The 27,469-nt window shown below is 46.4% G+C and overlaps 2 protein-coding genes across 2 annotated transcripts in view; one reads left to right on the top strand and one right to left on the bottom strand.

Moving 5' to 3' along the window:
- The window catches only part of TIA1 (TIA1 cytotoxic granule associated RNA binding protein), a 117,141-nt gene that overhangs the window by 43,290 nt on the left and 46,382 nt on the right, over positions 1-27,469 (top strand). The gene's annotated exons all lie outside the window — the stretch shown is intronic.
- LOC138782799 (prenylcysteine oxidase 1-like) lies at positions 4,878-21,041 on the bottom strand. Its single transcript, XM_069956818.1, has 6 exons — positions 20,913-21,041; positions 13,911-14,117; positions 11,269-11,443; positions 9,639-9,850; positions 8,621-8,773; positions 4,878-5,980 (listed from the first exon to the last, which is right to left on the bottom strand). Exons 1-6 carry the CDS (start codon positions 21,013-21,015, stop codon positions 5,319-5,321), a joined length of 1,512 nt encoding a protein of 503 aa, XP_069812919.1. The 5' UTR covers positions 21,016-21,041; the 3' UTR covers positions 4,878-5,318.

Here is a 27,469-nt window from a genome sequence, read left to right as displayed (position 1 = left end):
GTGGTGGTGGTTACAGTGTGGGCAGGTGTGTCTAGTGGTGGTGATGTTACAGTATGGGCAGGTGTGTCTAGTGGTGGTGTTACAGTGTTGGCAGGTGTGTCTAGTGGTGGTGTTGTTAGTGTGGGCAGGTGTGTCTAGTAGGGGTGTTGTTAGTGTGGGCAGGTGTGTCTAGTGGTGGTGGTGTTAGTGTGGGCAGGTGTGTCTAGTGGTGGTGGTTACAGTGTGGGCAGGTGTGTCTAGTGGTGGTTACAGTGTGGGCAGGTGTGTCTAGTGGAGGTGATGTTACAGTGTGGGCAGGTGTGTCTAGTGGTGTGATGTTACAGTATGGACAGGTGTATCTAGTGTATGCAGAACTTCCCTACACAGTGAGGATGGTACAGTGACAAGCCCATACTACTAACATAATTATTCCAGTCATTGTGTCTCTGAATGAGCAACACAGCCGCCTAATGTCATCTTCATGGAGGACAATGCTCCAGCTCATTGAGGTCACATCATTAGGGAACTGCTGCTGGAGACTGGGGGACCTCACATGGAGTGGTCCGCACTTTCTACAGACCTATGAGATTAGCTGAGTAACCATGTAGAGGCTCGTAGCTCTGTACCCCAGAACCTCAATGACCTGAGGACCGTTCTTCAAGAAGAGTGGGATGCCATGCCTTAGCAGACAATAAGACTTGTAAATAGCATCATTGTCAAGCTGTAATTGATCCTCAGGGGACATGACAAGTTATTGAGACACTGACATGTTGAGGTATACCCACCACTGGTGTTGAGATGAGGAAATCATCATTACTGCTTCTACTTACATACCCCATGATATATCCATGATATACTGGAGCGGAAACTTTTTACGCTTTCCATAAATTTCACCCCCAAGCCAAATATCCCTAACTTCTTAGGAGTAGTGTATGAACACAGAGTTAGTTTTTATGGTACAGCCCCTTTAAGACAACCCTAAATTCTCCAAGATTATATTTGTGCTCTAAGAAGAAAACAAAAGCGAAATTAACAGTATAAAATTTATTAGTCATCTGAATATATAAAATCCACAGATGTCGTCATTCTCGAACAAAAAACATTCTGAAATTCAAGTATTTAACAAATTAATTGCCGATCATTTAATGTAGGATTTCAGCATAAAAGCCTCTCAAAGGGATTCTGTCACCTTCAACCCACTCCTAAATTTGATTCATCTGTAAATAGGATAAAACATGCTGATTCTAAATCTGTAATTTGTAGCATTCTACTCCTTTGCTTTTTCCTGCTTTAAGCCTAAAAACTGGGCATGTTGCTGCACAGAAAGGACTACTTAGCTCAAGAATATAATGGAGAGGACTACTTAGATTCCTTAGTTTTAGGGCTTATAACAAAGGAATGCAAGGACATAGAAAGATAAAAATTCCAGCTTTAGACTCAATATTGTTTATAGACTAATAGGAGGTGGTTTGTAGGTGACGGCATCCCTTGAACGTAAAGGGGTTGACCCCTCTATAGTAATATTGTTCAGTATACAGGATTAGTAAATGTACTCACTGTACTTACAGACAGCAGTTCCCTGTGTACCTCATAGAGCTAAAATCACACACCCCCTCTTAAGGCTGGCCTGCTCTGTGGTGAGTCTGTCCATAAGATGGCTGACATGGAGGAGCATATGACCATGCCCCACCCCCCAGTGTCCACCACTGAGCCTGTTTATGCCTATGAAGGACATTTGGGGGCGGGGTATGGTCACATGCTCCTCCATGTCGGCCATCTTATGGACAAACTCACCACAGCCTGGAGGAGAGGAGTCTGAGTTTAGCTCTATGAGGTACACAGGGAGCTGCTGTCAGTATATACAGTGAGTACACTTACTAATACTGTACACTGAGCAATTTTACTATAAAGTGGCCAATTCCTTTAAAGTAATCACAAGTAGATAACTTATAACTCAAGGCAAATCTGCCACTGTACTTTAGAGTTGTAGAAAAGTAGAAACCAGTACTGGTGACCATATTAGACTCTGTTCACATCTGTTTAATGTTTTCCATTTATAACAGTCCAGCAAGGATTACGTCATTTTACCAGCAAAATGTCACCACTACAGTCCTGTTCATAGGCTGTGCCTGCCTGGTTTTGCATCTAAGGGTCGGATATGGGGCCGTACAAGGACACAAGGGAACGCCGGTCAGCTCTCTCTGTAGTGCCTTTAGAATGTACAAGTAATCATGCGGCCATGTAAATATAAAGCTGCACATCACCTGTATACAGAGACTTGTGTGTCCGATAATAATACATTTTGAAGCCGCACACCATATGGAATCAGCCAACAAGCAGACGTTTTTCTGCCCCTCAGCAGATCACTAACGCTTTTATACAAGTCGATTATCGGTGAAAGAGCTTTTCTAGAAGCAACCCTTGCCGATGAGAAGCTTGTGTAAAAGGGACTTAAAAGGGTTATCCAAGCTTATAAAAATATGGCCAATTTCTTCCAGAAACAGCACCACTCCTGTTCTCAGTTCGGGTGCAGGTTTTGCAGCTCAGTTACTTTGAAGTAAATGGAGCTGAATTGTAATACCGCACACAACCTGAGGACAGGGGTGGCACTGTTTTTGCAAGAAAGTAGCTGTGTTTTTTCTAAGCCTAGAAAAACCCTTTAAGCCCCATTGAAATTAATAGGTCTGTGATGCAAGACAATCCATTTTAAGAGAATTCTGGAGAAGAAACCAAGTTTTTTGTCTTATCTTGAACAACCTTGTCTTACAGCTTATATACTGAGAAATCTATAACTAAGCTTTATAAGCTAACTAAGCTTTATAAGCTATAACAGCCAAAGGAACGCAGAAAATGTGTTTTTTAGCCACTGTGTGGCTGGTATAAGCTTGTCCCGGGCCCCAAACGCTAGCCACATTATAGACCCTGGCAGCGGACTGAAATACTTTCTAATATGTACTGCCCCAAACCGATGCCCTGCCGGACAAGCAGCACTTTCTATCACCTGTAGACATCTAGTTGGGTCAGGCCACTTGGCTGCTCAGCAGACATTGACACAACTTGACCATCCATTGTTAGATTTCCGCCTGGGGAAGCTGCATTAAACCCTCCATATATAGTGACACCAATGTCGCTTCCTGACATATACCATACAGTGGCATCCATCACCCATTGACTGTTATGGGATCTGTTAAACATTCCTTTTCTTTTACGACACATAGAATGACATAGCCCAACTCTGCTAAATTCCATACAATTCCATTCCATGTTTCATCTGGACACACATACAAATTAGACTAAATGCGAGCAATTTTGGTGGAATTGGCCAAATACATGGCCAACTTTTATGCGTATATCAGGAGCTTTCTGAGTATATGCTAGATGTACAGCAAAAAATGCAGAGACAGCCTGAGAGTGGCAGACCCAGCCGGTCTTACCATTCATGTGAACAGCTACAATGTAATGCTATTGTGTAAATGTCTGGCTGGTAGCAGTTTTACCACACTGATAATATGTTGCCCTCCATGTCAACTTTTAATTATTAAGTGGTTGTGTTCATGGGATAACTCCCTTTAATAAAGTATGAGTCAGCAAAAATGGGGAGCTACTGTCCTATGGAGGTCCACAAAGATTAAAGGGTTTGTCCGGGCAGGAGAGCTTTTCTGTATGAAGGGACGGGACAATTATATATATAAAAAAAAAAAAAAAAAAAACATGCACTCACCTCCCTGACATCTGCACAGCCAGTATGAGGCTGCTCCACCCTGCTGTGCATCCACTTCCAGGGTCATGATATCACAGGCCTGTCCATCCAATCAACGGCTGCAGCAGTGTCTCACTTTAGCCACTGATTGGCTGAGAAGCCTGTGTGTCACAAGTCTAGAAATGGCTTCACCAAAGGAATGGAGGGGCATAATAGGAATGGTGCCCAAGGAGGTAAGTATGTTATTTATTTTTAGTCACCCCCTCCTCAGACATATACATAAAACTTCATCTGCATATGAGAACAACTCATCCAGTTGAGTCCGATCATTCGGCATTTGAATACCGGTGGCTCCATGTTTTCCCCGGACTCCCTAGGGCTGCATCCAACTTCTTCAGCCATTAGTATTCATATTCAGTCACTTGCATAAACCACACAAGTAAAGGTGTACGCCTCCCACCCGGTTACTGGTTGCAGGGGGAGAAGGTTTATGTATAGTTCAATAATAAGCAAAGTTGTCCTGCCAAGGATATCAGAGGTCTGGTGTTGGAGACACTAGTCCTCTGATATTTTTCTATCTTGGCAGCACCCCTGACTGCGCTATTAATAGTGTTATCCAGCAATAGAAAAACATGATCACTTTCTTTCAGAGACAGCACATCTCTTGGCTCCAGTTCAGGTGTGGTTTACAATTAAGCTCCATTTATTTCAATGGAACCGCAACCAAACTGGAGGCATGAGTGGTCCTGTCTCTGGAAGAAAGTGGCCATGGTTTTTTAATGCTGGATAAACCCTTTAATCCTAGTTGGTTGAAGTAGAGGGGACAGATTCTGGCTTAGATGTAGTGATCAGTCTGAGCAAAAAAAAGAATTATGGGGAAGATTTATCAAGCTGGTGTAAAGTGAAACTGGCTCAGTTGCCCCTAGCAACCAATCAGATTCCGCCTTTGATTTCTCACAGACGCTTTGGAAAATGAAAGGTGGAATCTGATTGGTTGCTAGGGGCAACTGAGCCAGTTTCACTTTACACCATGTTTGATAAATCTCCCCCTATGTGCAGAAAGTAACAAAAAAATAAATTGTACAGATTTCTTCTTTCTTAAGAAAAAGGGTGGGGAACCTTCGGCCCTCCAGCTGTTGCAAAACTACAAATCCCATCATGCCTGGACAGGCATGATGGGAATTGTGGTTTTGCAACAGCTGGAGGGCCGAAGGTTCCTCATCCCTACTTTAGAAGGTACGGCTGATATCTAGGCAGGATTCTTAGGGCCCTATTCCACCGGACGATTATCGTTCAGATTATCGTTAAATTGTTCGAATCTAAACGATAATCTTTCGGTTGAAATGCAGTTAACGGTTAACGACCAAATGAGAAATCGTTGATCGCTTAATAAGACCTGGACCTATTTTTATCGTTGCTCGTTCGCAAATTGTTCGCATTGAATAAGACGTCGTTCGCAGTAGATACGAACGCAATAGCGAAGAAATTGTGAATAAGAAACGATCGTAAATACGATCATAAGTGGCGATTATCGTTCCATGGAAAGGAGTCGTCTGAGACCGTTAATCGTTAACGATTATGCGAGCGATAATCGTCCGGTGGAATAGGGCCCTTAGTTATGGTGGTGAAACAAAAGAAACTATAACTCAGACTTGAGACGTTCTGCTAAGTCTTCCTGGTCGATCTGTCCATTCTTCCCAAACCAGCGATGATGAGACAAAAGGGCAATATTCTTTGCAGAGATGGCGCTCATCTCCATGGCACTGGCTGCCCACTCGATACTGTTCACATAGTAAATATCACGGTGCAGTATTATAGGGGGCAGCTTCTCTGGAGGGCTGTACTTGGGATAAGCCAACCAATTCTTTACGAGAACTGCGTGATACGTCTCGAACAATAGACGCAACTGTTCTTCAGTCAGGGGCTCTGGGGAGAAGACCTTCCAGACCTTAATATCGGACGCTTTGGAAATGACAGACTCAGTCACTGGTTTCACTGGATACACTGGGCTAACGCTATTAACGAAAAGGTTTGGTCTATCAGTGGTTAATATTTCAGATACAGATAACTGGCATGGTTTCGGACAACCAAAGAAAGAAGAGTTGATCCGTCCATGGACAAAGGTGGCCACCGTCTGATGGTAGGGCTTAGAAAAAGTCTCTATTGGTGGGTCAAAGCCGTTGAATGCAATGTTGCCGATTCCTTTGTTGAGTGGAGTTGCAATGACTACAATGTCATACATGTCTAGTGTGCGCCCTTTGTCCGTCTCATAACTAACTTCATACAGTCTGACCGTATTACCTGCATACAAAAACATGGATTTAGAAACAATGAACCACAACCAACCCACATAAACTGTGCAAAACATGGGTGAATACCCACCTTTTAGCCTGTCAGACCTTGCTTTCACTGTATTAACAAATTCTGAGCCTATCATTTCAATTACACAACAGGATACTTTTTCAAGATGCCGCCATGTAAGGGATCAGTCCCTAAAGCAAATGGTGTACACAGCTGCCAGAAGTGCCATAGACTTGCACTGTAATACCCATATAATAGAGTCTATAGCAGTTCCGTACACCATTACTTTTAGGACTATGTACCTGCCGGCGTCTTGGAAGAGTATCCTGTTGTGCGAGTAGGATGACAGTTACACTTTAAGTAAAACAGCAGAATACACAATATATACGATACAAAAAGCGTGTAGCGTAAAGAAAGGTATTCCTCAGCCACACGACAACTTTAACCATACAGCAGTTGGGTAATAGGTACCATGACACTGCAAGTATTTTGGTTTATTAAATATCCCCATGGGTGTAACTACCACCATAGCGGCTGCTGCGGGGCCCGCTGCATCAGGGGGCCCATTCCTGCAATACACTGGGCCTTCTGAGCCGTTATCATACTACGAAGGGAAATGCCTACCATGGGGAGCACTATGTACTGGGGGGTAGGATACTAGGGGAGATGCCAGTTTAGAGGCACACTATCTACTAGAGCAGCGTTTCCCAACCGGGGTGCCACGGCACACTGGTGTGCCAGGAGAACCCGCTAGGGGTGCAGCGGGTTCCCGGTGGGAAATGTGCGCTGTCACTTTAGGCATCCCGAGAAGCTGCGGCCGCGCAGCTTCTCGGGATGCACAGATCACTTTGAAGTTCCGCCCGCACTGTGAGCGGGCGGAACATTAAAGTGAGCATAATGTAGGAGCAAGAAGTGTCAGCGTCCTGCTCCTACATTCACTCCCATAGGCTGCCAGCACTTCATGCCAGCAGCCTATGGGAGGCCGGGACGTGACCTCTCTGGCAGGCGTGATGATGTGACGTCCCGTCCCCGCGGCTCCTAAGATGGAGCCAGAAGAGGAGGAGGAGAGCTGCTGCTTGCAGCCACAGCGCAGATTAGGTGAGTAGGATGTTTGGGTTTTTTTAGGGGCAGAGCAGGGGGCATTATTAGTTCATGGGGGCACCTCTGGGGGCATTATTAGTTCATGGGGGCACCTCTGGGGGCATTATTAGTTCATGGGGGAACCTCTGGGGGCATTATTAGCTCATGGGAGCATTATTAGTTCATGGGGGCACCTCTGGGGGCATTATTAGTTCATGGGGGCACCTCTGGGGGCATTATTAGCTCATGGGGGCACAGCAGGGGATCCTACATACAGGGTGGACCTCTGGGGGCATTATTAGTTCATGGGGACACAGCAGGGGATCCTACATACAGGGAGCATCCCACATTCCTACTCGCTTTACTGCACATAACACCAAACAGCGCAGTTACTTTGGGAGCCTACAGGAGGGAGAAAGGAAAGGAAGTTACTAGAAATGTGCGGAGTCTAAATTGTTTGTCTGGCAGGTTCTGAAGAGATGAAAAGTAGCTGGAAGAAATCATCATGGAGGACTGGAAACTTTTCCTCAGATCAAAGAAGACGTCACCTGTGAGTCACTGTATAACGGTTTTCTTAATTTGTAGAACATTATTTAGTAGGGGTGCCCCGAGGAAATTTTTTTTCCCAAGGGGTGCCCCGAGGTGGAAAAGGTTGGGAAGCACTGTACTAGAGTACCAGGGGAGATGCCTAACATATTCTATCTACTAGGCTGAGGGCTAACAAACAGTGGGATTACTTACAGGGAGAAGGGGGGCCCAATCAAAAAAGTTTGCTATGGGGCCCATCCCTTTATACTTACGTCCCTGAACAGCCCCCCGAAAAAAGCTGTATTGGATTTTATTGACTCCAATGGGAAAATCAAAAGAAAAGGTTTCCCACAGCATCCAGGATGAAAATAGTGTTTATTCACACATCAGGGTACACAAAAAAAATGCAACGTTTCGGCCAGCTGGCCTTTGTCAAGCATGCTGTGGGAAACCTTTTCTTTTGGAGTTCGTTGTGCTCATACCTAGGATTGTGAGCATACCTGCGTGCATCCTTTATTCTATTGCTGGCCATTATCGGAGAATCTCCAAGGTGCTGTTGGACTTCTTTTGTTTTTGTGTCCAATGGGAAAATGTCACAAAAAAATTTAAAGAGGCAAGACCTTTTTTCACCCCTTTAATGTAATGAAATATGTCCCGGTTAAAAAAAAAAGAAAAAAAAAAAAAAACACTTTTTTTTCCTGCTGAAGAACAAAATATATCTGAAAATATGTCCAAAATCAAAAAGTTGAAAAAAAAAAAAAAAAAAAAAAAAAAAAAGACTAAAAAAAGTACCTGCACATTTTCTGAACTAATGCTTCAGAATTCAAGAAAATGGCAGGGTAGCCAAAAAAAGAAAAAAAGGAAATTTTTTGTTGTTGTTGTTGTTCTTCAACCTACACCTCCCTGCACGTAATATGAGATATCCCCCCCCAAAAAAACTTTCAGCTTCCTCACTAATAGTTGGGGTAACTATACAGAGAGCTCTATGGCAGAAATGACTTCATAGTCCTTGTTGGTTAAATTGAAACTTACCTGACTTTGTTTGACGAACCTTCTCTTGCACAGAGGTAACAGTCCCGTTAACTAGCTGGGCCTTAGAGGCATAGAGAAGCCCAATGCAAACTAGTTTGTTACCACCTTCCACTGCCCAAAGTCCTGAATCAGTACCGGCTAGAGACACTGCCCCTAGAAGACAAACATTTAGGGATGACATTTAAGTAAAAAAGTAAGAATACAGGTTTTGTCTATGCCACAACCCATTGCTCCATTTTAATAGAAGATTTAGGTCCTTTTCTTAAAGTGACTCTGTACCCACAATCTGACCCCCCCAAACCACTTGTACCTTCGGATTGCTGCTTTTAATTTAAGATCTGTCCTGTGGTCCGTTTGGCATGTGATGCAGTTATCGTCCTAAAAAACAACTTTTACACTTGCAGCCCCGTGCCAAACGGGAGTATCTGTGCCCTAACTTTGCACCACCCCCTCCGTCCCTTCTTCCCACCCTCTTCATCATGAGGAATGCCACTGGAACATTTTCTATATGCTGAACATGTGCTTAACGATCTAGCCCATGTGCAGGGCTGACACAGCTAATGAATAGGAGACAACCTGCCTGAAGCATTCCTAATGATGAAGAGGGCGGGGAGGAAGGACAGAGAGGGAGTACCAGCCTAATGCATACACAATGTAAGCCACGGCCATTGGGCACGGGGCTGCCAGTTTAAAAGTTGTTTTTTAGGACAATAACTGCATCACCTGCCGAACGGACCCCAGGACAGATCTTGGATTAGAAGCAGCTATCTGAAGGTACAAGCGGTTTGGGGGGGGGGGGTCAGATTGTGGGTAAAGAGTCACGAAGTTAGCAGGGGTACCACAGCAGTAGTGCCCCCCTACAATCAAATGGCGATAGGAGCTAACTTTGTAGGATGGGAAAACCCCTTTAAGGCTCAGATGATCCTTTTAAAAAGTTTTCAATATTAGTTGAGAGGACTAGGGAAAATTGTTCATTACTTTAAGCCAACTAACTCCCACTCCAAGTTTGAGCCCTTACCAACAAAGCCATTGACGCTAGCTCCTTGTCCGTAGTTGACTCTCATAGCTGGAACCACAATGTCATCGATAAATCGCTGAGAGAAACCAGATTTCTGCATAGTTTCATCTATGGTGACATTAAGCTTTGTGATAAAATCATTTCCACCCATAGCATGAAGCAAAGACTCAGTCGTGGAGAAAGAATAGTCGTAGGTCTGATACCGGTAAATCCTGCCAACAAGAAAAACAAGTGAGTGATCCGCTTGCAGGGGTTGTCTAAGGAATCTCTGTATTTTACTCCCGGCGGCTGGAGAAGTTGGATGCTGTCCTAAGGCTGCCATGGATATGGCTTATGGCTTTTTCCATGTTTTCTAGGACTCCCTAGGGGGCATTCAAACTCCGTTGGGAGTTAAATGCAAAGCGTATAAGTTCAGAGAGCGCTCCTGAACCCGAACAGTTCGTCAATTCCACTCAACATTACTCTTTACTTTAAAAGTGGCCAAGTTAACATGTTGCAGTGTTCCACTACGTGGGCTTTGAGATCAGTGTCCCACTACGTGTGCTTTGTTGGTCAGGTGCTGTACTGTTTGCGTAATTGAGCCTTTATGCTGTGTTCTGCCTTAATTTTATACTAGTCTATATTACTTTGGCTTTATACATGATGTTGTTTTGTTCTGTACCATGTTCGACAGGGAACAGAATGGTTAACCCACACAGGTCACACAACATTCGAGTCTTTACACTTAGTATGAGTCATACACATAATATAGATATGGTTCCAGGATGGGGGAGTTTAGCTCAGGATGTCCCCTTTAGCCTTTATTAACTTTGCTAGTTTACTGAGTAGACTTCCCTAGGGAAAGCATGTGCTAACAGTTTGCTTAGTTCTAGCACCTCAGGGAGAGTAGGCCTAATAAGACCTGAACTCAGTATCTCAGGGTAAGTGTGCTCCTGCAGAGAAATACAAGTGTCCTGAAGTTAATATTAATTTTAACCTATAAAAAGAAAAAAAAAAGGGAAAGAAAGCTGTAACCTTGTGAAAGCCCTGTGTGATATGTCAAAAGTTAATTTAAATTATAGTAATCATTTAAAGGGGTACTCTGGAGGGGAAAAAGTTTTCAAAGCAGAAAGTTATACAGATTTGTACATCTATTTAAAAATCTCAGGTCTTCCAGCACTGATCAGCTGCTGCATGTCCAGCAAGAAGTGGTGTATCCTTTGCAGTCTGACATAGGTGGCAGCAGAGTGCACTCTGTCCATGACAGGAACTGTCCAGAGCAGTAGCAAATCCCCATAGAAAACCACCACCACCACAAGAATACACCACTTCCAGACACACACACCTACTACACATTTAGTTAGGTACACAGCACTATTATTAGGAAACTGTACTTCCATTTCTTGGAAGTTCTTCAAATAAACAAACTGTTACTCTCTCGCTCTGTAGCGTCTGCCCTTCACCCCACATTCTATTCAGCTAGTTCCGTGACAGAGAACCTTCAGCCCTCCAGCTACTGCAAAACTACAATTCACAAAATACCTGGGCAGCCAAAGCCATATCTTTGGCTGTCAAGGCATGATGGGAATTGTAGTTTTGCAGTTGGAGTGCTGGAGGTTCCTCATCACTGGGCTGGATAGTTTGCACTTACCTCATAAACCTATCCAAAATGTCTTCCACCCACATGTACATCCGCAGGAAATTGAAACCATAGTTCCAGATCATTTTCATGACATTTATCACAAACCATTCACTCTCTTGAAAAACAAATTCATCCCCATTATAGATTCCAACCAGACTGGCAGTTGGTAAACGAGGTTTGAGACCTAGGGAAAAAAAATAAATATATAATACACTATAAAAGGTCCCCATACATGGCTGTCAATCTAAGGCAGGGGTGGGGAACCTTTTCCATGTCGAGGGCCGGTCGGGCATTAATAAAATCATTCGAGGGCCGCATACCGTGCGCGGCAGTTAGTAGCGGGGGTTTGCAGCACCCAGGTCAAGGCATAGTATTGTTCCCCTAGTGCCCCTGCTATTGTAGTTAACCCCCAGTGATGCCCCTTGTAGTCTAGTTAACCCCCAAGTCATGTCCCTGGTAGCCTAGTTAACCCCCATCAGGCATGTCCCTGGTAGCCTAGTTATTCCCCCCCCCCCATCAGTCATGTCTCTGGTAGCCTAGTTGTCCCCCCCATCAGTCATGTCCCTGGTAGCCTAGTTGTCCCCCCCCCATCAGTCATGTCCCTGGTAGCCTAGTTGCCCCCCCCCCCCCATCAGTCATGTCCCTGGTAGCCTAGTTGTCCCCCCATCAGTCATGTCCCTGGTAGCCTAGTTGTCCCCCCCCCCCATCAGTCATGTCTCTGGTAGCCTAGTTGTCCCCCCCCATCAGTCATGTCCCTGGTAGCCTAGTTGTCCCCCCATCAGTCATGTCCCTGGTAGCCTAGTTGTCCCCCCCCCCCTCAGGCATGTCCCTGGTAGCCTAGTTGTCCCCCCCCCCATCAGTCATGTCCCTGGTAGCCTAGTTGTCCCCCCATCAGTCATGTCCCTGGTAGCCTAGTTGTCCCCCCCCCCCCATCAGTCATGTCCCTGGGATCCTAGTTAACCCCCAAATAAAAAAATAAACATCCCACTCACCTTACCTCCGCTCCCACGCAGTCCAGGTCCTCTTCTCTCCCAGGTCCTCTGTGCCGGTCTTCTCCTGCAGGCGGCGCGCGATGAAATGACGTCATCGCGCGCGGCCCGCAGGAGACTAAAGACACGCGCCGCTCTGCTGGGGAAGGAGCCGGCACAGACAGCATCCTCCGGTGTCCGCCAGCTGTCACAGACACCGGAGGATGCGGTGTATGCCGGCTTCTTCCCCAGCAGAGCGGCGAGCATCACAGGGGAGCTGCGGGCCGCGGGGCGCGGGCCGCATCGGGAGGTCTCAGGGGCCGGATGCGGCCCGCGGGCCGGAGGTTCCCCACCCCTGATCTAAGGTATATGGGGCTCTCCCGACAGATATCGGTGGTGAGAGAGCTCTCATGTTAAGGCTTAGCCCTCCCCATAGACAACACAGTGATGCTAAGCCATGCTGGATGAACAATCGTTCATGCATCGGTTATCGAAGGTGTATGAGCACCTTATAGTGCATCTGGCATTTAAAAAAAAAAAAAAAAAAACTTTTGACACATCATAGAGACATTGCACACAAACAGCACCTTATGGAAAAAGGTTTCCAAATGGCGGCGTAGTAGTGAGTATGTATGCACGCTGGAAGGCCCACTATCCTTATGGTGGGCATTGTAGATCTTAGAGAAGAGTTCCTACAGCATACGTGTTGAAGCAACGTGAATTTTATTCACGTCGGGGTACAGAGGTGCAAGGTTTCGACCCAAAGACCCTGCTATTGGGTCAAAACGTTGCACCCCTGTACCCTGACATGAGAATAAAATTTATCTTGCTTCAACACGGATGCTGTAGGAACTTTTCTTCTCAAACATCAGAGACATATCAAAAGTTTTGATTGATCCGGGTCTGAGTGAGGAGAAGACCAAAGCAACAGCAGTTAGAAAAGAAAGAGACGTGTTCCATAGGAACCGACACAAAAAAAATGGCAATTTTCAATTGAGACGTATTTTGGGATGTTTTTAGCAAATTCTGGATTTTTAGTATGAAGTTAAGGTTCAAGGACGGTGTAGTACAACAGGTTCCATGATGTCTCTTAACAGCATCTAACATTGTCAGCAGTTTGGAACATGAATCACAGCTGACAAAGATCCTAAGCTTCTAGTCATTCTCCACGCAATATTTTACTACTAATATCGATCAGTCATATGGAAGTCAAGTACTGAGGTGAACAGATTTTAATTTTTTAGACATCTCTGAACATCTGGATGACAGGCACAGAGTTACTGACCATGAGAAAGACTTTATATATGATCCACCCATGCAGACTCTGCCATTCCCTGAGTCTGCTGATGCATAAAGCAGCCACCCAGTGGTCTCACTCTTTATAATTGTTGTAATACAGTCAGTAATGTTGCTTTTTACAAGTTAAACCAGGCATGGGGAACCTTGGGCCCTCAAGTTGTTGCAAAACAACAATTCCCATCATGCCTGGACAGCCAAAGCTTTAGCTGGCTCAGTTGCCCCTAGCAACCAATCAGATTCCACCTTTATTTTCCAAAGAATCTGTGAAGAATGAAACATGAAATCTGATTGGTTGCTAGGGGCAACTGAGCCAGTTTCACTCTACACCGGTTTGATAAATCTCCCCCTATATTTTGCATGTCCCTCCTTTTATACGTCACTCACCCAACTCCTTTACAAATGTTTTCATATGCAGATTCAGGGGGTGTATGATCGACCCTCCAGCTTCATAATGGTTCCCTTCCATCTCTATGGTTGACAGGCGGCCTCCTACTTCTCCTTTTTCAAATATGTCAATCTGGACATCCTTCCCAAACTTCTGACGTAAGAAATAAGCTGCCGACGTTCCTCCAATTCCAGCTCCCACCACAGCTATACGGATAAGAGATATAAAATATTAACACAAATTATATTCAACACATCATAAAAGCTGCTATTATTCTGCAAAGAATATATTCATCTTGACAACCAAGTTTATATTGGTCCAGTGCAGCTAAAATAGAAACAAAGCAACTGTGTAAATATTGTAGTTTTGCCTCTTAAACATCATTTCAGACCTACATCTCCATGGTAACAGACAACAGTCAGTCCCTGTGTAGTCTGATCCTGAAGTCGTACGTCTACCTGTTACACAGTAAATGTGGCGGATAAATCCACAGGGATTTCACTACCCCCCCCCCCCCATGCTCTCACTTGGCTCTCCGTCCGTCCCATAAACTCCATTCTTTGGTCAGACGGATTCCGCTGTCCGCCAAAAGAATTGACACGTCAATTCTTTGGGTTGTCGAAGGAATCCGATCGAGCATAGAATGGAGTCAATGTTGCGGACGGAGAGCCGAGCGGGAGCATGTGGGGGGGGGGCAGGGGCGAGTGACAAAATCCCTGTGGAATAATCCGCCACATTTACTCTGTGTGCATATAATCTAATAAAAAGAAAACACTACAGCGACATTTAACATGCTGCAGGACTATAGATAGTAACAGCAGAGAGAGAAGAAAGTTCTCATCGGTGTACAAACCAGTAGAGCCAAGACTGGTCTCATAATACCTACTTTCTGGTATCCATTACCTACTTTCTGGTATCCATTACTACATGAGAAAAAAAAAAAAATAAATAATAAATTTATGTATATATATATATATATATATATATATATATATATATATATATATATTATATTAAAACAGCCCTGTCAAAGACTTAATCTATTTCCAGCTTGACTTCCTTTACAAATGGGGAAGTGCAGTTTGCGCAGTTGAATTCTTGATAATTTCTGCAAAAAAATGGGCGTCATTTATAGACCCTTGTGTAATCTGAATTTAATGAATTAAAAGGCTGATGGTACCTAGAGAAAACGTCTAATTAATCAGGTACCTCCCCACCCCCATGTCCAGCTCTAGTTTATCAAATCAATAACACCTTCAAGAATGGCGGATCGGAAGCGGTCAGTTCTCAGCTCCACCATTCACTCATAGGCTATAGGCATGTCAGGTCTGCAGCCTATAACCCACTGGGACACAATCTCCTCACTGACCGCTGCAATAATATGATGTTATGGTATCCCGCCCATGCCGCAAGACTGAAAAGAGGGGCGCTTCTTAGCACTGAGATTTGGTGAGCATTTGTTTTATTTTGTTTCCTCAATGAGGCACATGTAGGGACTATTATATGGGGGCATAATAAGGACATTATTACTATATGGAGGCACAGAGGGGCATTATTACTATATGGAGACTCAGAAAGACGTTATTACTACATGGGGGCACAGAGGGACATTATTACTATATGGGGGCACAGCAGGGGACATTATTACTATATGGAGACTCAGAAGGACGTTATTACTATATGGGGGCACAGAGGGACATTATTGCACAGAGGGACATTATTACTATATGGAGGCACAGAGGGGCATTATTACTATATGGAGACTCAGAAGGACGTTATTACTATATGGGGGCACAGAGGGACATTATTACTATAAGGGGGCACAGAGGGACATTATTACTATATGGGGGCACAGCAGGGGACATTATTACTATATGGGGGCACAGCAGGGGACATTATTATTATATTGAGGCACAGAGGGACATTACTACTATATGGGGGCTCAGAAGGACATTATTACTATATCGGGGCACAGCAGGGGACACTATTACTATATGGAGGCACAGCAGGGGACATTATTACTATATGGGGGCTCAGGACGACATTATTACTATATGGGGGCTCAGAAGGACATTATTACTATATACGGGCACTGTGTGACATTATTTTATGGAGGCACAGAGGGGCATTTTTACTATGTATATGGATACACAGAGGGCCATTAAGACTAAATGGAAGCACAGGTAGGCACTATGTGTGTGTGCACAGGGGAAATTTTTACTACATGGGGGCAAACAACTGATAATTATCAATCATTTTGTAATGTTTCAAATTCCAAAGGAATGCCGTCCGTCAACTGCACTTATTTTCTATGTGCGGCTCATTTAACCAGCCAAGTCCGAGACTCAGGCCGTGAGATTCTGCCAAGACGCAGGCCTTAAATCACTGTCTCTACTTGGCTGTGTGTTTCAATGGGGGTTATCCGGGTAACAAAAACAATATTCTAAACGATTCCCTTCCCAATACCACCCTACGTCTAATATACATGTATAACCTATCTTGCACCCTTTCCCTGATTTTTTCTCATTCTTATCAGCTCTGGATGTCTAAAATCCTCTACTCTGGGTCCACTCTGACCACGCTCAGCTCCCTCTTTCCCTCCCTCCCTTTTTAGTCAAAGGACATGTGATCTCTTCTCTGGGGGCTGGGTTAACTGTCTATTGGCTTGGTAACCCGACCCCCAGAAGACATAATCTGCATCATCTCTATGCACCTGTGCTGCTTCCGTAGACTTACATGAGTCCATGAGTTTCTGTAATATGAAAAGTTATAGTTCCATCTCTGCTTGCTGTCAGTGAATGCAGGCATATGTACCTTTGTGTCACAGTTCTGTATATTATAAGTGTTATAGATGTTTTTAGAGTCTGGATTGGAATTAGAATGTTTCCCTGTCTTGGATATAGATCGGCTTTTAGAAAAACTTGTAACTCAGGAATGGCAGCAGCTAGAAAGACATGGGACGGTTCAAAATACTTAGGGGGGCTTGGTGAGTAAGACCAGTTAGCATTTAGTTTTTTTCGCTCATAGTTGGATAACTCCTTTAAGCCTCTGGGAACTGTAGGACAGGCAGCATTTCTTGTAGGACAGGAGTCTCAAGCTTAGCTGGGTAATTGAGCCGCACATGGGAAAAAATTGAAGATGATGGGCCGCATTCCTTTTGAATTTAAAACAACGTGTTTTAGGCCTCAATTTTGTAGTCAAAAACACATTTACACAGAAAGATTATCTGACAGATTATCTGCCAAAAATTTGAAGCCAAAGCCAGGAACAGACTATAAACAGAGATCAGGTCATACAGGAAAGGCTGAGATTTCTCCTCTTTTCAAATCCAGTCCTGGCTTTGGCTTTAAATCTTTGGCAGATACTCTGTCAGATAAGCTTTCTGTGTAAATGACAATTTTTTTTGTCATAAAGGATCTGATTAGTTTGTCAGTGCAAGTCACATTGTGGAGCCCACGCAGATTAAGTTCTAATTATGTAAGTAGAAATGAAATACAACAAAAACCTAAATGTGTGAACACATCCTGAGCCCAAAGAAGCTATAGATTGTAATAGAACAGATTCTATATACAGTTTTGTCAGGTGCATATGTATATCCAGGATTAAAAAAAAACAAAATAAAAAAACATGTCTACTTTTTTGCAAATAAAGCACCACCACACCTGTCTCCAAGTTGTGTGTGGCATTACAATTCAACGCCGTTCACTTCAATGGGACTATGCTGCAATCCCACAGACAAACTGAGGACAGTAAAGATGCTGTTTCTGGAAGAAAGCGGCATTGTTTCTCTAATATGTTTTCTTAACATTAGGGAAGTCTTTCATCATGCAAGTATATAGCAAATGCATGCAGCTGTAAGAATAGGACCAGTCAAAAGACTTTCCATATAATTTGAGAAGCAATCCAGAGCAGATCTGACCAGAATATGTCCTGAAGTGTAACCCACATTGAGAAGGAACATGCAGTTTGCAGATTTGCTGTATACACACCTATAAGTGCATAGATCTATGGGGACCATAGGAAACCCTGTATACTATAGTTACATGGATCAGCTGATCTGTGCTCTGGCTATGGATGAAACAAACACACCAGGTAAATGGAGAAATCCACTGTGCTTGATGCTGATCAGTGGGGGCACACAATCACACAGTGGGGGGGGCACACAGTCCTACAGTGGGGGGGGCACACAGTCCTACAGTGGGGGGGGCACACAGTCCTACAGTGGGGGGGGCACACAGTCCTACAGTGGGGGGGGCACACAGTCCTACAGTGGGGGGGGCACACAGTCCTACAGTGGGGGGGGCACACAGTCCTACAGTGGGGGGGGCACACAGTCCTACAGTGGGGGGGGCACACAGTCCTACAGTGGGGGGGCACACAGTCCTACAGTGGGGGGGCACACAGTCCTACAGTGGGGGGGCACACAGTCCTACAGTGGGGGGGCACACAGTCCTACAGTGGGGGGGCACACAGTCCTACAGTGGGGGGGCACACAGTCCTACAGTGGGGGGGGGCACACAGTCCTACAGTGGGGGGGGCACACAGTCCTACAGTGGGGGGGCACACAGTCCTACAGTGGGGGGGCACACAGTCCTACAGTGGGGGGGGCACACAGTCCTACAGTGGGGGGGGCACACAGTCCTACAGTGGGGGGGGCACACAGTCCTACAGTGGGGGGGGCACACAGTCCTACAGTGGGGGGGGCACACAGTCCTACAGTGGGGGGGGCACACAGTCCTACAGTGGGGGGGGCACACAGTCCTACAGTGGGGGGGGCACACAGTCCTACAGTGGGGGGGGCACACAGTCCTACAGTGGGGGGGGCACACAGTCCTACAGTGGGGGGGGCACACAGTCCTACAGTGGGGGGGGCACACAGTCCTACAGTGGGGGGGGCACACAGTCCTACAGTGGGGGGGGCACACAGTCCTACAGTGGGGGGGGCACACAGTCCTACAGTGGGGGGGGCACACAGTCCTACAGTGGGGGGGGCACACAGTCCTACAGTGGGGGGGGCACACAGTCCTACAGTGGGGGGGGCACACAGTCCTACAGTGGGGGGGCACACAGTCCTACAGTGGGGGGGGCACACAGTCCTACAGTGGGGGGGGCACACAGTCCTACAGGGGGGGGGGCACACAGTCCTACAGTGGGGGGGCACACAGTCCTACAGTGGGGGGGCACACAGTCCTACAGTGGGGGGGCACACAGTCCTACAGTGGGGGGGCACACAGTCCTACAGTGGGGGGGGCACACAGTCCTACAGTGGGGGGGCACACAGTCCTACAGGGGGGGGGCACACAGTCCTACAGTGGGGGGGCACACAGTCCTACAGTGGGGGGCACACAGTCCTACAGTGGGGGGGCACAAAGTCCTACAGTGGGGGGGCACACAGTCCTACAGTGGGGGGGCACACAGTCCTACAGTGGGGGGGCACACAGTCCTACAGTGGGGGGGCACACAGTCCTACAGTGGGGGGGCACACAGTCCTACAGTGGGGGGGCACACAGTCCTACAGTGGGGGGGCACACAGTCCTACAGTGGGGGGGCACACAGTCCTACAGTGGGGGGGCACACAGTCCTACAGTGGGGGGGCACACAGTCCTACAGTGGGGGGGCACACAGTCCTACAGTGGGGGGGCACACAGTCCTACAGTGGGGGGGCACACAGTCCTACAGTGGGGGGGCACACAGTCCTACAGTGGGGGGGCACACAGTCCTACAGTGGGGGGGCACACAGTCCTACAGTGGGGGGGCACACAGTCCTACAGTGGGGGGGCACACAGTCCTACAGTGGGGGGGGCACACAGTCCTACAGTGGGGGGGCACACAGTCCTACAGTGGGGGGGCACACAGTCCTACAGTGGGGGGGGCACACAGTCCTACAGTGGGGGGGGCACACAGTCCTACAGTGGGGGGGCACACAGTCCTACAGTGGGGGGGCACACAGTCCTACAGTGGGGGGGCACACAGTCCTACAGTGGGGGGGCACACAGTCCTACAGTGGGGGGGCACACAGTCCTACAGTGGGGGGGCACACAGTCCTACAGTGGGGGGGCACACAGTCCTACAGTGGGGGGGCACACAGTCCTACAGTGGGGGGGCACACAGTCCTACAGTGGGGGGGCACACAGTCCTACAGTGGGGGGGCACACAGTCCTACAGTGGGGGGGCACACAGTCCTACAGTGGGGGGGCACACAGTCCTACAGTGGGGGGGCACACAGTCCTACAGTGGGGGGGCACACAGTCCTACAGTGGGGGGGCACACAGTCCTACAGTGGGGGGGCACACAGTCCTACAGTGGGGGGGCACACAGTCCTACAGTGGGGGGGCACACAGTCCTACAGTGGGGGGGCACACAGTCCTACAGTGGGGGGGCACACAGTCCTACAGTGGGGGGGCACACAGTCCTACAGTGGGGGGGCACACAGTCCTACAGTGGGGGGGCACACAGTCCTACAGTGGGGGGGCACACAGTCCTACAGTGGGGGGGCACACAGTCCTACAGTGGGGGGGCACACAGTCCTACAGTGGGGGGGCACACAGTCCTACAGTGGGGGGGGCACACAGTCCTACAGTGGGGGGGCACACAGTCCTACAGTGGGGGGGCACACAGTCCTACAGTGGGGGGGCACACAGTCCTACAGTGGGGGGGCACACAGTCCTACAGTGGGGGGCACACAGTCCTACAGTGGGGGGGCACACAGTCACACTGTGGGGGGCACACAGTCACACTGTGGGGGGCACACAGTCACACTGTGGGGGGCACACAGTCACACTGTGGGGGGCACACAGTCACACAGTGGGGGGGCACACAGTCACACAGTGGGGGGGCACACAGTCACACAGTGGGGGGGCACACAGTCACACAGTGGGGGGGCACACAGTCATACAGTGGGGGGGGCACACAGTCCTACAGTGGGGGGCACACAGTCATACAAGCCCCCATCCCTATACAGAGCCCACTGTGATGCACATACCCCCCGTATCCATTCTCACCTATCTTCCTGGGTGGGTGCCGCAGCTCCTGTAAGGCTGCAGCCCGCAGGCTGCACAGGATGATGCCGGTCAGCATGGAAGGGAGAGCGGCGGAGAGCTGCATGTTGTCCCCCCTGACACTTCCTAGTAGAGGAGTGCTCTGCGCATGCGCGCCTCTCCAGCTCCCGTCGGCAGCTCCCTCTCCTTGCGGCTTCCTGTGTACTTTAATCCGGTATCACGTAACACGCGCTGCGGTTTCCATAGGTCCCAAGTATCTGGAGTCCAGTGAGAGCAATGCACAGGTGCACTACGGGATAATACCTGGATATTCTGGTTATAAAGTGTGCTTAGCTCCCAATAAAAGACATATACATAGAGCAGAAGGTACTTCAGAGCAGAAATCTAAATGAAGCCCTTTGCTGATGTTTCTTTATCACATTCGACTATCTTGAGTGGGGTGGTGGATCAGACACTAGTTTAGTCATCGCCAACATATTAATCTCCACAACTCCCAGCATGCCTTTATCATAACAATAATTGTCCAATGTGAATGATAGCAAAGGATTTGAAGCAACGATTTGGTTTTTATAACGATCAGCGTTTAGATGAATAAATCGTTAGAAAAATCGTTATTGCAATCGTTTTTAAGATCGCTTAAGCCCATCTCACACATAGGGTGAATCTTTGAAAGACTTTTTACACGAAGCGATGTGCGAATTTTTAGCGAACGACCAACAACAATTTGAGAACATGTTGAAAGATCAAAATGAACGATTTCTCGCTCGTCGCTTCATCGTTTGCTGTGTTTACAAGAGCCGATTATCGCGAAAATTCGACCGATTATCGTTCCATGTAAACGCACCATTACAGATGTGAGTTGGGGCTGTGATCTGCGTCGCAATAAAATACTTGGATTCCCCATTCAAATCAATGGTTGCGTGCAAACGCGGAGTTCCGGACACATCCGCAATTACAGTTGTGTGAATGAGGTCCGATACGCAGGACTGTACAAAATAATCCGTTTACTGACTGCAAATATGGATGTTATAGTCCACCTTGTATTCTATTGGCCAATGCACAGGACTGGAGCCTGGACTGCAAGAAAATAACATAGAACAGATGCATTTTTTGCTTCCGTGTTACAGCCACAAGTCCCAGCTTGACTATGGGTCTGATGGCAGCTGTCAGTTTGGGTCATCACAAATGCATCTGGCATGCGATACGCAGTAGTAATAATACAGACACAAAAATGCAGCCATATTACTGCTTATTGAAACTGGCGTTCTCTTGTTTTCTGGTCTTGTGATGCTGGTGGAGCATGGGGTGGCAGCACTTAGAAGTTGCTGGGCAGCCAACCTGATGGGACAGAATGGGCATAACTAGTATAGGCTGTAAGCTGCATTACATGTAACTGCGTGATATCGTACAGAGGCTTTTCGCAAGTATGAAATGTATTATGGGCAAGCCAAGGGATGGCACACGAAGGGTTCTTTGTGAGGGAGGAGGGGTGGAGGCCTAACAATGGTACTGAGTGAACTAGCAGACACACACAAACACACTTACTTAAAGGGGTTGGCCACTTTATAGTAAAATAGTTCAGTGTACAGTATTAGTAAGTGTACTCACTGTAATTACAGACAGCAGCCTCCTGTGTACCTCATAGAGCTAATATCATATACCCCTCCTCCAGGCTGTGCTGCCCTGCTCTGTGGTGTTTCTTTCCATGGAGGAGCATGAGGCCATGGCCCGCCCCCCATTGTCCTCCATAGACATATACAGGCTCAGTGGTGGACACTGGGGAGCGAACATGGTCACATGCTCTTCCATGTCAGCCATCTTATAGACAGACTCACCACAGAGCAGGACAGCACAGTCTGGAGGAGAGGAATCTGATATAAGCTCTATGAGGTGCACAGGGAGCTGCTGTCAGTATATACAGTGAGTACACCTACTAATACTGTACACTGAATTATGTTACTATAAAGTGGCCAACCCTTTTAACTTATCTGAGGCTTTATTGGAAACTTGGTAGGAAAAGCAGGTGAGAAATGTTGGACTATACTTAAGTTAAACAGTTGTAACATACTTATAATCACAACATGTAGGGCCGATATCCCTCTTACTCCCAGACTTTGTTAGGCTGAGGAAACCACGACTAGAAATCATTGTGTCACACTGTGTGGATTGCATTGAACTTAAAGTGACTGTACCACCAGGCACAGGCTGAAGCACTGGAGGCGGGCCGTGACGTGACCCCCCCAGCCCCTCCATGACGTGACTCCATTAGAATCAATGGAACCCTATCATAGAGGGGCTAGGGTTTCCTCCCACTAAGGGTGGGTCGGCCCGCCTCCAGTGCTTCAGCCTGGGCCTGGTGGTACAGTCACTTTAAGGTCTGTGAATGGGGTCACCTTGGGACTTCATGCACTCATCTGGTAATGGTGGGGACCACTTAAGGGTTACAACATGACCCTATTTACTGATGGGTGGAAGTAAATTCTAATTAAATTGAATTTAGAATTAGTCTCCATTACCAGGAAGTTTTTAATCATCTATCAGTTAAAATGTCCCTATACACCTTAGACTTTAGGGTCCCCATAGACTTTAGACTATTGTCAGCCAAACCAACTGCTCTCAGCGGATTTGGACATCAGTCCATGTATGGGGCCGTCCTGAACCACCACCGACAGACGATGTGATGTCTGTGGTGATAGGGGTTGGCCGTGATTGAAAATCACAGCTATCCCTTTGTTCGGAAAGAGATAAGCTCTCCGCTGCGGCTTACACCTCCTCATAGTAAATACAAATAGGAAGGAACTCCAAGTACGAAGGCCCTACTATGTGATTTTTGCATAGAAGCTGGGGGAAGCTCTCCCATATTACACACTAAGGCCATGTTCACACGGCGTATTGTACCGGCCATTCCGTGACCCGGCCGGGATCCCATAAAAGAACATGCAGCGTGTCTTTTCGTACAAAGTACTCCCATTGTTGCCAATTGCAATAACGGTCGTACTTTTACGTTGTGTGAACCTTAGGCTGGGTTCACACTACGTATATTTCAGTCAGTACTGTGGTCCTCATATTGTAACCTCAACCAGGAGTGGATTAAAAACACAGAAAGGCTCTGTTCACACAATGGTGAAATTGAGTGGATGGCCGCCATATAACGGTAAATAACGGCCATTATTTCAATATAACAGCCGTTGTTTTAAAATAACAGCAAATATTTGCCATTAAATGGCGGCCATCCACTCTGTGGATCCTTTCTGTGTTTTCAATCCACTCCTGGTTTTGGTTGCAATATGAGGACGGACGGAACACGGACGTGGAATGCCCCCCCCCATATAATGCTGGAAGCGGGGGAACTTTATGAATATGCACTGCGCTGTAATGAAATAACCATGTGAGCTGTATGAACGATCCTATTGTTACTCAGGCAGCCCGATATGTATATTTAAATAGAGAGAGAGGTATTTGCCCGCTCTTTGGCTGATCACTGTCACGTTTACACAGGTCGATATCAGCTGCAGGAGCGTTTATAGTATCAGAACCAGCACTAAGAGGAAGATGTATGTGAGATGTAATGATGTTGAATATATTAGATGTGGTAGTACTGAGTATATGTGGTGTCATAGTATATGGTGTTGTTGAATAAGTCAGCTGTAGTTGTTCTTAGCTTATCAGTTGCAGAAGAAATGAGTATGTCATATGTAGCAGAGCTGACCGTGCCCTGTTAGTGGAGTAATGCTGAGTCTACTAGATGTAGGAGAGATATATATCAGGTTAGTAGAACAAAGTCTGCTAAACTACTGCACCACTGCTGGATCACTACTACAACTGACAGGACACAGACTTATCATTACTACATATGACATACTAGGCTCTGCCATAAACAAAGGTACATCGGAATCAAAAAAATGGAAAAAAAAAACAAGAAAAAGAATAACACATTTTACAGGCTATAGCTTTTACTACAGCCCCAAAAAAGCTACAAAAAAAAGGGGGCAAGAAAAATGTATGTCTGAAATGTTGAGATTAGAGATGAGCGAACCTCGAGCATGCTGGAGTCCATCTGAACCCGAACGTTCGGCATTTGATTAGCGGTGGCTGCTGAAGTTGGATAAAGCCCTAAGGCTATGTGGAAAATATGGATATAGTCATTGGCTGTATCCATGTTTTCCAGACAACCTTAGAGCTTTATCCAAGTTCTGCAGCCCCAGCTAATCAAATACCGAACGATTGGGTTCGGATCGACTCGAACCCGAACCCGGTTCGCTCATCTCTAGTTGAGACCTTTTTTGCATTACTCTAGAGGGGACATTTATCAAGGGCGTTGTGCCTATTTCTTTGGTTAAGTATATGGCATTCGAAGGGCAAATTTTATTGATGCTACTTTTTTTAACCTGCCTGGTCTGAGAATTTGCAAATACTTACTAAAAAAAAAAAAAAAAAAAAAAAAAAAAAAAAAGCAATTATTTTTATTCACAAATTTATGACAGTTTTTTTTTTTAAATTAGTCTTTTTTTTTTTTTTCAAACAATAGTTTTTTATTAGTTTTTACAACTCACAGTAAGGGTACAAAGGCTGCAACATCAACATATGATACTATCAGGGGATATACATCAAAAATAGTCTATAGTTGGACCCCTACCCTGCTGATCCCCGTAGTCTCCCCAAAGAAACACATTTTCAGACCCCCTCCACATTGTATCCACCCCTACTCATTGTGTCTCTCGAGGTCAACCTCAACATAGAGGAACGGGATGTCGGCATAAAAGAGGTGAGGGCCCTCATACCAAGACTTGCCCCCTAGCATTGGCATGTCAAAGATAACATCAAAAACCGTGTCCCCACCAACAGTAGGGCACCAACCTAAAACTTCCAGAAGGCCAATGGATCAGCAACAGACACAGGACTACCACATCCATTACTAAAACACACCAAAATCACAAACACAAAACCAGACAAGACACAAACAACAACAAAGACAACACGAAAACAAAGAGAGCCGGCCGAACCAACAAATAACACTTAGGAGATCCTCAAAACGCCCAATGTGCCTTTAAGATCCTCAGTGCAGTACCATTCCGACGCTCTGAACTGCAACATAATCTCCTTCCTTTCATCAGGGGTAGATATTTTTTCTATGAAAGGTCTCCATTTGTGGAAGAACTGTTTTGTAATCTTTCCCATAGAGCGCAACATATCCAGACGATCTATGTGAAGGAGTGTTCTCAACTGATCTATTACTTCAGAAATTGCTGGCGTCACGGGGTCCAACCAATGCCTAAGGAGACATTTTTTAACCGCCAACAAAGCTGTATGGACTCCCTTGGCTGCCACTAGTCCTCGAGAATCATCCCCGGAAGATTGGGTGACGTAGTGGAAAAGACAACCAAGAGGTTGACAAGGAACCTTCACTTTCCATACCCTGTCTATCAGTTGCAAAGACTCCTTCCATAGTTGTTGGACCTGAGGGCATAACCATATACAATGAAATAGATCCGCCTTAACTAAAGAGCATTTAGGGCACGCTCTCAGGTAATGTGCGGGCGCCTCCCTATAGGAGAACTGAAACGCATAAATGGCTTTATGTAACAATTTCATGTGCATTTCCCTCCAAACTTCATTCACCATTGCGGTTCGTACATATTGCAACCCTTTGAGCAGTTTCGGTGCAAGATCCTCCATCTGCAGGGAGGCCTCCCAATTGCTAAACATCGTCTGGGACAGTGGTGCGAGGTATTGAGACTTCAGTGATAGATATAGACCGGCTAAAGAATCAGTATTCGTGGAGGTACCGATGATCTCGTCAAATTTGCCGGATACCTCGACCTTCGCAAAATTAGACACCAGTCCTCCCAGAAATGATATCAATTGATTGTAATACAGAAAGTGGCCTACCGGTAAGCCGTATACCAGCCTAAATTGATCCCACGGGAATAGAACACCCTCCCTAGACTTAAGGAGCTGGGCTACATCTCTGATTCCTTTGCCCCGCCACAAAGACTCAACTGGTCCTGGAATATTACCCTTGAACAGCGGATGTCCCCATAGCGGAAGGTACCTTGAGAGACAAAATGGAAGCCTATATAGTTTCCTTGCCGCCTTCCAGGCTGCCACTGTGTCTTTCAGTACCACGTGGGATTTAAGATGACTCGGTAGATCTTTGACTTTGGTGTGTAGTAAAGTGGATAGGGCCCACGGTGATGCTAGATTCGATTCCAACCTATGATTAGAGAAATGGCTAGTCCCATGGATCCAGTCTCTTATGTGGCGGAGCAGGGAAGCCAGGTTATATAGTCTGATATTAGGCATATTTAAATAAAAATTAGTCTTATTTGGCTGGGTAAACAACAGACGAATACTCTGTATAAAAAAACACGTTTTATACTCAGTAGTAAATGTCCCCCCCATGTCTCAAACAACAGTCATAATGTTTTGAGAGGCCATTAGGCTAGAGTGAATAGTGGGATCCCCACCACCCACTCCTCCCTGGTCACCTAGGAAGTGACAGGCAATGATTGTGCATTCAATACACAGAGAGGCTAGGTTCACACAACGTCTAACAGCTG

The sequence above is a fragment of the Dendropsophus ebraccatus genome, chromosome 1, assembly GCF_027789765.1.
Source record: "Dendropsophus ebraccatus isolate aDenEbr1 chromosome 1, aDenEbr1.pat, whole genome shotgun sequence".
Lineage (NCBI taxonomy): Eukaryota > Metazoa > Chordata > Amphibia > Anura > Hylidae > Dendropsophus > Dendropsophus ebraccatus.
The sequence above is the reverse complement of the archived record's forward strand: the minus strand, read 5'-3'. Positions and strand labels throughout refer to the sequence as shown.